General features: G+C 39.5%; 1 protein-coding gene across 1 annotated transcript in view; it reads left to right on the plus strand.

Annotated features, from left to right (window-relative positions):
- The window catches only part of LOC126417020 (cohesin subunit SA-2-like), a 486,856-nt gene that overhangs the window by 305,722 nt on the left and 168,274 nt on the right, over window positions 1-12,860 (plus strand). Inside the window, exons 11-12 of the mRNA XM_050084909.1 lie at window positions 5,174-5,335; window positions 7,495-7,671. Of these exons, the coding sequence (XP_049940866.1) occupies window positions 5,174-5,335; window positions 7,495-7,671 (339 nt within the window). The remainder of the gene's footprint in view (window positions 1-5,173; window positions 5,336-7,494; window positions 7,672-12,860) is intronic.

The raw sequence follows: 12,860 nt of genomic DNA on the forward strand, positions 1-12,860 counted from the left end.
CTGCCCTCCAATACTAAATTGGTGATCCCTTGATGCCTCAGAACATGTCCTACCAACCGATCCCTTCTTCTGGTCAAGTTGTGCCACAAACTTCTCTTCTCCCCAATCCTATTCAATACTTCCTCATTAGTTATGTGATCTACCCATCTAATCGTCAGCATTCTTCTGTAGCACCACATTTCGAAAGCTTCTATTCTCTTCTTGACCAAACTATTTATCGTCCATGTTTCACTTCCATACATGGCTACACTCCATACGAATACTTTCAGAAATGACTTCCTGACACTTACATCTATACTCGATGTTAACAAATTTCTCTTCTTCAGGAACGCTTTCCTTGCCATTGCCAGCCTACATTTTATATCCTCTCTACTTCGACCATCATCAGTTATTTTGCTCCCCAAGTAGCAAAACTCCTTTACTACTTTAAGTGCCTCATTTCCTAATCTAATTCCCTCTGCATCACTCGACTTAATTAGACTACATTCCATTATCCTTGTTTTGCTTTTGTTGATGTTCATCTTATATCCTCCTTTCAAGACACTGTCCATTCCGTTCAACTGCTCTTCCAAGTCCTTTGCTGTCTCTGACAGAATTACAATGTCATCGGCGAACCTCAACGTTTTTATTTCTTCTCAATGGATTTTAATACCCACTCTGAATTTTTCTTTTGTTTGCTTTACTGCTTGCTCAATATACAGATTGAACAACATCGGGGAGAGGCTACAACCCTGTCTTACTCCCTTCCCAACCACTGCTTCCCTTTCATGTCCCTCGACTCTTATAACTGCCATCTGGTTTTTTGTACAAATTGTAAATAGCCTTTCGCTCCCTGTATTTTACCCCTGCCACCATTAGAATTTGAAAGAGAGTATTCCAGTCAACATTGTCAAAAGCTTTCTCTAAGTCTACAAATGCTAGAAACGTAGGTTTGCCTTTCCTTAATCTTTCTTCTAAGATAAGTCGTAAGGTCAGTATTGCCTCACGTGTTCCAGTGTTTCTACGGAATCCAAACTGATCTTCCCCTAGGTTGGCTTCTACTAGTTTTTCCATTCGTCTGTAAAGAATTCGTGTTAGTATTTTGCAGCTGTGACTTATTAAACTCATAGTTCGGTAATTTTCACATCTATCAACACCTGCTTTTTTTGGGATTGGAACTATTATATTCTTCTTGAAGTCCGAGGGTATTTCGCCTGTTTCATACATCTTGCTCACCAGATGGTAGAGTTTTGTCAGGACTGACTCTCCCAAGGTCGTCAGTAGTTCCAATGGAATGTTGTCTACTCCGGGGGCCTTGTTTCGACTCAGGTCTTTCAGTGCTCTGTCAAACTCTTCACGCAGTATCATATCGCCCATTTCATCTTGTGACATACTAACATTATTTTTCACTGTACTGTTATGAAAATTTTTTGTTATTTTAACATCTCTAGTACACCTGCCTGTCTGGGCTTCTCATTAACTTTAATTTCAATCAATGTTGGGTGATTGGATCTTAGCCCAAAAAAGAAGTTCTCCTGTGAGCTCAGAGCCCCCCCCCCCCCCCCCCCCCCTAAAGATTTTGCTATTGTCCCAGTCAATTTACCATTCCATTTTCTATTGAGATGCAGGCCATGTCCTGTAAAGTCCCACGCACCAATTACATCAACAGAAACTTATGCCTGACAAAGCAGCCGCCCGAAGTTGCTGATCTGGCTCCATATTCAACCCCCCGGACAGAGCTGTTCAATTGGGGCTGATCATACCGCATGAAAGTAGGAACCAAGCCACCAGCTGTACGGTCCATGGCAGATGCTGTTCTTACCAGGTCACACTCAGTATTGTAGCCCGATCCCTATCAATACTGTTTCACACTCCACTCACTACCACAACATGATCCTGCTTTGTAAAACCCTTGCACAATGATCCTACATCCTCTATCAGTTTGCCAATACATGCACTGGGCTTGAAAATACTTGTGACCTGGTACCTGTCACCCAGTTTTTCCTGCAAGGTCTGGGCCACACCTTTTCCATGGCTACTACCTAACAACAGAACTTTCCTCCTACTTTCTACTTTTTCTGAAACAGTTGGTTTCCTAGTGAAAGTCTGTTGAGTGCTGACTACACTTAATCTACTTGATGGTATGATTTCAATGTAATGGAAGGAAACATTCCACGTGGGAAAAATTATATATAAAAACAAAGATGAGGTGACTTACCGAACAAAAGCGCTGGCAGGTCGATAGACACACAAACAAACACAAACATACACACAAAATTCAAGCTTTCGCAACAAACTGTTGCCTCATCAGGAAAGAGGGAAGGAGAGGGGAAGACGAAAGGAAGTGGGTTTTAAGGGAGAGGGTAAGGAGTCATTCCAATCCCGGGAGCGGAAAGACTTACCTTAGGGGGAAAAAAGGACAGGTATACACTCGCACACACGCACATATCCATCCACACATACAGACACAAGCATTTGAAATATGTCTGCTTGTGTCTGTATGTGTGGATGGATATGTGCGTGTGTGCGAGTGTATACCTGTCCTTTTTTCCCCCTAAGGTAAGTCTTTCCGCTCCCGGGATTGGAATGACTCCTTACCCTCTCCCTTAAAACCCACTTCCTTTCGTCTTCCCCTCTCCTTCCCTCTTTCCTGATGAGGCAACAGTTTGTTGCGAAAGCTTGAATTTTGTGTGTATGTTTGTGTTTGTTTGTGTGTCTATCGACCTGCCAGCGCTTTTGTTCGGTAAGTCACCTCATCTTTGTTTTTATATATGATGGTATGATTTTGTAGCCATAAAAAATTCTTTGAAGTAAGTCATTGTGTGCTTCAGATCATAATCTTTTTATTGCACTGTGCTATCTGCCAATTTCTGGTATCATAACGTTTTTGAGTGAGTGTCTTTTGGTGCACTGAACATACGTACATGTAGCTTGACAGTATTGTCTAATGGGATAGTTTGCCGCATTCAGCTCGACACCTACAGGCACTGGCTTCTGACTTGAGACTAAATGTGGTGTATGGCGAGAACATTAGTGGGGGAAGCGTGCAAAACAGATGAAGGGATGCCTTCTACACCTACGCCTCCAGCTGCTACTTTCGCTGCTCCCTAGTGTTCTAATGTTACGTAACAGTGTAAATTTTCATATTTTAGAATAAAGAAACCCACTCAAGATGGCAGGAATTTGCCAAAGATAGTTTGAGCAATTACATAAACAAAACATATTTCTATCAAAATGGACCAACAAAGAAGAGTTTAAAATAGGGAAATAGTCACCATTTTCTGTCCCCCCCCCCCCCCCCCCTCTCTCGGTGTCTTGCCCTCATTTTCTGCCCAGTCTGTGATTGTTACAGAAATTTATCCAAGTTTTTCTACTGCCCCTGAAAGCCACCTGCAACCCCTTCTTGCCTACTAATATATCCTCATTTCCTCTCTCACCATTGCCCAGCACTTGTTCCCCCTTTCCCATGTCCATCATTTCAAATGTTTCCTTTATATTGTGCAGTAATGTAAATTAACTGTTAGCTTGATCTGTTGAATAGTTAAATAATGTATGTAAGTAGAAGCTTTATAAGGAATCTGTTCCTACATTTTAAACACTTGAGAAATAGTTAACCAAATTCAAATGTGCTGTACATCTGAAGCTGAACCACATGTGACAGGTCTGCAACTACTGATGAAAATAAAGATGGCATAATGTAGTGCTGAAACTGGTTGCTCAGGGAAAATAACAACTGAAATTTAGACAGCTGAATGTGGTTTGATTTGGCATTTAATATTGAACAGCTGCCGTCCCACAACCACCTGCATAAAGGTGGTCTTGCAGAGACTGATAAAAACAGTGCAAGAGTGCACGGTACAATATTTTATTATCAGCAGATGAAATGGGATTATCAGCGAATGAAAGATGGGTGTAATAGCAGACGAGAAGAAATACCATGAACCCTGGTGAAAAACTATGCAAGTTCGGTTCCATTTTTGTTGTTGATTGTTGGCCAAAAGCAAACGCAATTACTGGTATCTCAGCAGTGTTTGGATCATAAAAAAGAGTGAGTGAGTGAGAGAGAGAGAGAGAGAGAGAGAGAGAGAGAGAGAGAGAGAAAACCAAGCTAGTAACCCCCCCCCCCTCTCCTCTCTCAGAAACACACACACACGTGAGAAGGGGAGGGGGAAATTTTATAAACATAATTAGACAATATTATCTCTGAAGCAGAAGGAAAGGGATAACTACCAAATACTAAAAAATCTGGTGGACCAGCTAGATGAAATATTTACTTAAGAATGGAATGAACTACAGACGTAGAAGTCTAACTCCATTGGGAAAATGAGTAAGCTCATAAAGGCACTTTGAGAATTTGAAAACTGAGGATTTTGAAGTTAAAAATCATTGGAAAAGCCACTCTGTTCAGCAGGCTTGGCACCTAATTGTTGTTATTTTTTTCTGCAGCTAAATAACCGTGCCTGAAAATATTTTGGTTGATGTTATAGGACTGCGCACACTTATTGTAATGTTGGAGGAGGAGGTTTGGAGAAAATGACTACTCTGAAAAATAAGTACATTTTTGACCTAAAACAGTCTTTCTTTACCAGACAGCAAACTTTCCAACATCTCTCTCGTAGCTGTGCAAACAGTACTGGGACTGTTGTTTGAAAGTAATCCATCCCCATTTCCTCTGATGAAAGCTACAGTATACAAAGGAAATTACAACACAATTTCATAACGCTATGTTTCAGCTACTTATAGTAACTATTCAGTGTAGTTATTTCAGGGTGGCATCATTGACAGAACATTTTGGCCATATAATCCCTGCTTACAAAGTGACAGTGATTGAGCTCTGTGAATGCTATATCTGCGCAATGTGTTGGGAATGGTAAGATAAACCAGTGAATTTTTTTTTAGAATGTCGCCTTTAATATGGAAAAACAAGCACTTTCATTTAAAAATTTGTTTTCATTGAAATACTTGTTTATGCACTTCTCCAGTCATTCTATCTCTTTGTTGAATACTCTTTGACATGAGGTAATTTCTAATGTAAGTTATTGTTTGAGTTCAAAATGTGGCCTGCTTTTTCTATTTTCCATCACTTCTGAGAGCTATAAACATTGTTATTGCCTTGTTTTGTGTACATTTAGAAAAATTAAAAACTTCTTGTAAGATCTAACTGAGAGTGGTTCAAGCAGTATCTTGTCTACAGGAATCTATGCCACCTGTTGCTGTTACCTATGAAACTGAAAAATGGACAAAAAAAGTGTCTTATCTAAGCAAGTGTATTGATATTAGAAGTTATGACATACTTAATGAAATGTTACAATTTATTGCTGCTGACATTTCAGGAAGCTTTCCAGTTCCTGACGAGGTAATTTGATTTACGTTTTAACCATGTAAAAAAAACTAATTTCACAAATTAATAAAATCTGGGTCCTTGGTTGTTTTAAGCTACATATCTGGATTTATAACCAGATGTTGATTTTAGTGTGTGTTGCCTGCTCATTATTTGCAACTCATTTTGCTATATGTACTAATGCATGTAAACACCATACTGACAACCACTATGGTTGCGTAAAGTAAATCAGAGAAATGTTTACCTATGCATGTGGCTCGTCTGATTCATTGATTTCATTAAATCATTTCTCACTACTATGCAGTTCTTTCAGCAGAAATAAATTTGGGTGGCTTATATGGGGTGTCTACAAGTTAGTTATACAAAAGTAACCTTTGATTGTGAAAAAGGTAAATAACTTACAGAAATGTTTTATCCAGCACTGAAAGCATTTATATCTTCAAGTTTTATTGACAAATGTTCAGTGTTGCTACCATTTGTAACAGGACAAATGCCCCATGTGTAATCAATTTCCTGCCAAATCCTGTGAAGCAAGTCTCGATTTTTGGTGGAAAAAGCATGTATTATTCATTGTGATAATTTGTTGATGATTCCCAGATGTGTGGGAACAAAGACTCTGTATTTAATGTAACCCCAAGACGTCCATTGGAGTTAAATCTGGTGAGCGTGGTGTCCAGGATATTGCTTAACCGTGTCCAGTCCAGAGGATCTCACATTGAACACGTGTACAGCCATCAATTTTCAACCTTATTTTATTTGGCAACCAGTTCTAGCATTTTACTACGCCATCTTCGGGCCCCTGACTGATGTGCAGGAATAATCTACCTTGCTTGTGATCAAAACAGGGGCCTGCAGTACCGGTCTTACTAGATATCTGCTACAGTGACCACTTGAACAGTTGGCAGGTGATAGTTGAAGTGGTCACTGTAGCAAATATCTACTAATACCAGTATGCTGGCCCCTGTTTTGATCACGAGTGAGGGCGAGGTAGATTATTCCTTCACAACCTGAAGATGGTGCTGAAACTGATTGCCAAATGAAATAAGGTTGGAAACTGAAAGCTGAAAGGTGTTTAATTTGACATCCTCTATTGAACAGCCGAGTCCCACAACCATCGCTAAAAAGATGGACATACAGAGAATGTCGAGTACAAGTCAGCACATTCCTACAGAGAGATGCAGCAACTTCATGATGATAAAGTGGTGGAAAATAAGTTCTGTGCCCATGTCCTGTATTAATTGGGGCACTGGATAAGGTTCAGACATGTCCTGGTATGATATACCAGTTATGGTTGACTCATCAAAAAAGGAAAGGACTGTAAATTTAGTTACAGCTTACAGCACAAAAAACATTTGCATTAGATGAGTCTCGTACATGTTTGATTGTTTGGCATGGTTTCTGCTCACTCGTATCAAAACATTATGCCAATTCTCTTTACTGCATGTATGGGAAGTTGCTTCATCACTGAACACAAATTTATTGAGAAAATCATCTTCAGTCTGCCTTTTGTTAAACATTTCCAAACAAAATTGTGCTCTTTTTCATAGTCACTTTCTGTTATTTGCAACAGTTCTGATTTGTTCCGTTATACATTCCACCCTACAACACTAGCCACATTCAGTTCTAAGCTGGCACATCTTGTGGGTGTACCCGGACTACGAATGCAAGACTTCTGAATTTGCTCAATTGCTGTGTGAGAAAGTAAGACTGGCAAACTTGTTCAGATGCTACATCAGGGACTGCTGGCCAACCCTGACCCAGTACCCTATGTGATACATAGCCAGTTTCGGTGAAAGGATTGTACCAATTTATAATAGTTTGCCTTTGAGGTGGTGGCTTGCAGTGTTTAGTCCTGAATTGTCTCTGATAGTAGCAGATTTGGATTGCTGACCATTGGAATAACTCATTTGTTCATGCTGTCAAGCAGAAATGTATGGAACTAACAGTGTCAGGAAGAAATAAAATTTGAACATACAGTGCATTCAGTGCTGTATCAAACATTTTTGTAAATTATCAGAAAAAAGAAACTAACTAAATGCTGTTTTGTTTGCTAAGTGCTACAGTTTAATTGTGTAAGATAATACTCCAATATTAATTATGCTTTAACAGCTAACATCCAAAATGGTATTATGCAAGTACATTATTGAAATTTCAAACTACTGTCTCTCTTCCAGGTTATGTGCTATATGCTTCAGAGTTGCTTTAATGGGATTAAGATGAGTGTGGAAAAATCTTCTGAAGCAGATAAAAACAGCGAAAGTTTTAAAAACCTGATAAATGATTTGCAGAAATTTATTCAACTTTTGACAGCTCTTATGTCATCCGATAGTAAAACTCCAACTCAGAAAGAGGTATATTATGAAGAAATTTCTCCTGCGTTTACCAGTGTTTGTCTGGTTTTTTTTCTCACATCATTGTCATTGTTAGTAGTGCCTTTTGTACTGATCTTGACCTCTAAGAATCATGATTGAATGAAATTTTGCAGCAGAATTTAAGTTAAGCTTTGCCCTCTTTGTTTTCGACATCGCCAACTGTTGTTCATGCAATCTTCAGTCCAAAGGTTGACTTGTGCCATAGGTTTAGGAACTTATGCATGCCCCAAAATGGATCAGATGAGCATTATACATAAGAGGCTGATATCCAAGTAGCGAGTGATATGTGGGCTGTACACAAGGGTTGTTTAGAATAGCAATTCTCCATCCAGTCCAGGAAACGATGACAGAAGTGTCAGTATAAGATTCAGTGAAATGTCCGATATAGTTAAAGAGTACTAAAATACTAGTGACTAACTGCTGAATCATTTGCAAGAAAGTACTCCTAAAAAGCTGTGGAGCTCATATGATTTTATGTTTAGAAAGCTGGTTTAAACTGGAAACTGAGAGCAGTGAGATATTTTGGGGACAATTGGAGAGTGTATGGACAATATAGGCTAATGGTAATGGGAGGTGGCATATTTGTCACAGTAAACAAGAATCCACTGAGACAGAAATTGAAAATTCGTATGAAATTGCCTGGGCAAGACTTATCACATTATTCACATGATAAATAATTAAAACTTCATTCATTCATTACTGCCACTACAAATGTTGATAAACATTGTCAGTGCCCACACCACTTGGAGCAGCTATTGCAAAGTCTGCTTGTTGCAGCAACATACACTACAGACAGCCAATACAGCACCACTTGCTTCGGACTCATTAAAGCCATGCTACTTCTTATCTTGTTCATTCATCTGCAACCCACCTGTTCATAATACGTGTGACTACTGATGTGAAATATTTTTGTTTGTTGCTGTTAGTTCCTCCATGTAGTTCTTTTAAAGGAGTCTGCTTTTACTGTCTCTGATTACCACTGTGCCCTTTATAGGTTAATGTTGTACCTATTTTGTACTCTCTGTTTTGTTGTTACATTCAGAGAATGTCTTTGTCTAGTGACAATATTTTATCAGCAAGACTCTGTGATTACATGTTAAAGACACAAAAAACAAACTTAAGGATCTAGCTTTTAGTCTTCTTATGTACATTTATCAGCTACATGGAGGTAAAATTAAAAAAGGTGATAAATTGTAATATTTACTGATGTCAGGGCAAAGCATAACTCGACATTGCCTCCCTCTGGAATGGTCACTGAATGTATACATTTTCATTGCCCTGTGAAATACATCAATTGACCCCTTTTATCTACATCCACACATTTTACTTGCAGGTGAAAGGCCTCCATTATCAATGCAATTTTTATTACATTAATTTCATTGCTACAAAGTATTTGCGGATAAATGAAGTGATTTTGCATTCAGATTCTTTGAAATTGTCCGTTAAAAAACGTTACATTGAAATATATTTGTCTCCATTATTTCACTTTACAAAATCAAATTTTGTCAGTAAATATGCTGTCAACTGTAATACTTCACTGAACTATTTCAAGTCACTGTATCAAAGACAAGAAGAGTCCTCCCATATAATAATTGTAAAATATACTGTGGAATATTGATACAAATCTGCAACTATTATCTCAATAAATAATTTTTTAGTACTTTCAAAACTTCTTTCACATCCACACCTACACTATCTGCATGCTGTAGCCAAAAAAACTTTTTCATATCTCTATCTACTCCTTATAAAATTTTAAAACTACCTACTTTACACACTTTCTTCATTTATAACTAACAATTTGTGTTCCTCTCCTTAATTCTTTAAACCACTCTTGTTTCCTTCATATGAGGTGCTATCCAAAATTTTTCGGGACTGGTGCTGCCATCTGTTGAAGACCCTACCTTTGGACTAATGGCCACCATCACCCTCGAAGTAGTTCCCATCCACACGTACACACCAGTCTACATCTACATCTACATCTACATCTACATTTATACTCCGCAAGCCACCCAACGGTGTGTGGCGGAGGGCACTTTACGTGCCACTGTCATTACCTCCCTTTCCTGTTCCAGTCGCGTATGGTTCGCGGGAAGAACGACTGTCTGAAAGCCTCCGTGCGTGCTCTAATCTCTCTAATTTTACATTCATGATCTCCTCGGGAGGTATAAGTAGGGGGAAGCAATATATTCGATACCTCATCCAGAAACACACCCTCTCGAAACCTGGCGAGCAAGCTACACCGCGATGCAGAGCGCCTCTCTTACAGAGTCTGCCACTTGAAGAGTCTGCCACTTGAGTTTGTTAAACATCTCCGTAACGCTATCATGGTTATGAAATAACCCTGTGACGAAACACGCCGCTCTTCTTTGGATCTTCTCTATCTCCTCCGTCAACCCGATCTGGTACGGATCCCACACTGATGAGCAATACTCAAGTATAGGTCGAATGAGTGTTTTGTAAGCCACCTCCTTTGTTGATGGACTACATTTTCTAAGGACTCCCCCAATGAATCTCAACCTGGTATCCGCCTTACCGACAATTAATTAACAGTCCCAGCGCTTCTGCCATTGGTCAAACGTTTTCTGGAAGTCCTGTTCTTTGAGGGTGTTAATCACTGCCAGTGATGCTTCTTGAATCCTCTCTAGAGTGTCAAACTGATGGTCTTTCAACTTGAGTTTCAGTTTTGGGAATAGTGCAAAGTCGCAAGGTGCCAAATATGGCAAGTACGGTGGGTGGGGTACAACCACCATGTTCTTTTTTGCCAAAAAGGTCCTGGTGAGCAAGGACGTGTGACAGGGCGTGTTGTGATGCAGCAGCCAGTTCCCTTGACGCCAAAGTTTGGGCCATCGTCACTGCACGTTTTCACAGAGCCGTTGCAAAACGTCACAGTAGTACGTGGAATTCACTGTTTGGTTGGGTGGGACGAATTGATATCAAACAAAACGATGATCATGCTCTTCAGTTTGCTCTTCACCTGTCTCGCTTTTTTGGGTCTTGTAGAGCCCAGGCTCTTCCACTGGGACGATTGTTGCTTTGTCCCTGAAACACTTGTTGAATCATTGCAAGGGTCTCCATAGCACTTTCCCCGAGATTCACACAGAATTTGATACACATGCACTGTTCTGTTCGCAGATCCATCGTAAAATCGCCACACATCAAACACAGAGTATTACGGAAATTACTGTGAACACCCAACACGTCCTCCAGCTGAATGCCACTCCACACACTGACTCATCAGATACGCAGCTCTCGCCACCTAGTGGAGCAAAGATCTACTACTCCTACTTTCCAGATGGCAGCACCATTCCCGAAAATTTTCGATTCCACCTCGTAGCTTTCTCAAATATAACATGTCTCTCTGTGTTTACAGAGATCTCCCATTACTCCCCCATTCTGCCTAAAACAATTTTAACATGACTTTATATCTTATCATATTTATCTTCCGTGATTCTTTTCTCCTTACGGTGAACATTGTTACTTACCTGTCAAATTACTACCACTTCCTTTCATTAATTAAATCATATTCTATTTCATTTACTAAAGACGGTATATCATTATTATCTAGTCTTTTCAAAATAACTTTAAATTTTACTGTACAGCAATATTCATTAATCTGCAATGGAGTATTTAATATTGTGGAATTTCATTTTGGGACAAAACACAGATGCATGATTGTTCATCGTATTTAAAATATCCATATTACATGTACTACTATATCTTGTTCATTTTCAACAAACAAGGACATTATCATCTTATTTCTCCTCATCTGAAAAGTAATCTTCGTGTAAAATTTTTTCGCGTTCACCTCCCTTTATTTTCTCTCCCTGTCTAACTTTCTTCCTACTGACTGTTGTACCTCAGAAAACACCTGCTCATGCCCCTTATGCTGTAACTTCAGTTTTTTTTAAAGGCATATAATTCAGCCTCTTGCTTAAACAACCAGTGTAAACCTAATAAAACCGAGCGAGGTGGCGCAGTGGTAGCAGACTGGACTTGCATTCGGGAGGACGACGGTTCAATCCCGCATCCGGCCATCCTGATTTAGGTTTTCCATGATTTCCCTAAATCGCTCCAGGCAAATGCTGGGATGGTTCCTTTGAAAGGGCACGGCCGACTTCCTTCCCCATCCTCCCCTAATCCGATGAGACCGATGACCTCGCTGTTTGGTCTTTTCCCACAAACAACCAACAACCAACAAACCTAATAAAATGTTCACATTCTTGTTTGGTAATACCAACATATTAATGGATATTATAAATGCTAAAATTAATGAATGCTTCTTTGGTAACTTTACTATTGTACTTTCATTCATCCTCATACATATAATCCCATTACTGGATGCCACTGTCCATTTGGCCCTCCAGTACTGTTCCAGAATTCTTCTTGAACTAGGCTAAAAGTAGTCCCCTAGTCATATTAACTTCCATATTATTCACCATCTCCTTGACTATAGGTCATAATCCCACCCCTTCTCCTGAAACACCTTCTGTCAATACCTTGTGTATCTGATCATGCACTGAGCATATTTCAAATAACAAGTCATTTCTTCACCTGCTTTCCCTTCGCTCATCTGCAAGGTCTGGTCAAAAAATTCCGGAGCATTTGTAATTTCGCACCTATGGTATGTTGGAGCAAAATGCAGTTGGCATCCGTGCACATGCCTGTGTTTAATATGTAAGTGCCGAAGGTGTCATTATTGTATGTCTCTTAGTTGTTCAGTGCTGTATTGAGTAGAATGTCATGTTGCATAGTTTGTGAAGACCTTCGCCTAGCAATCTGTGAAGAGCTTTTGGATTGTGCAAATGAGAATGAGATGTTTCTTAAAAGAATCATAACTGGTGATGAGACATGGGTCTATGGTTGTCATGTTGAGACCATGAGACCAAGGTTCAAGCTTCACGTTGGGTCAAGGAAGGTTCTCCAAGACCAAAAAAAAGCTCATCAGGTCAGGTCAAATGTCAAAGCCTTGCTAATAGTTTTCTTTGACTTTGAAGGAGTATTTCATCATGAATTCATGCCACAGGGACAAACTGTTAATCAGTGGTACTATTGGGATGTGTTGTGTTGCCTGCGAGAAAATGTGAGAAGGAAACAGCCTGAAATGTGGTGAGACACCCATGGCTCTTGCATAATTATAACACATCAGCACACTCATGCCTATTGATCCA

Source organism: Schistocerca serialis, chromosome 8 (genome assembly GCF_023864345.2).
Source record: "Schistocerca serialis cubense isolate TAMUIC-IGC-003099 chromosome 8, iqSchSeri2.2, whole genome shotgun sequence".
NCBI classification, from domain to species: Eukaryota; Metazoa; Arthropoda; class Insecta; order Orthoptera; family Acrididae; genus Schistocerca; species Schistocerca serialis.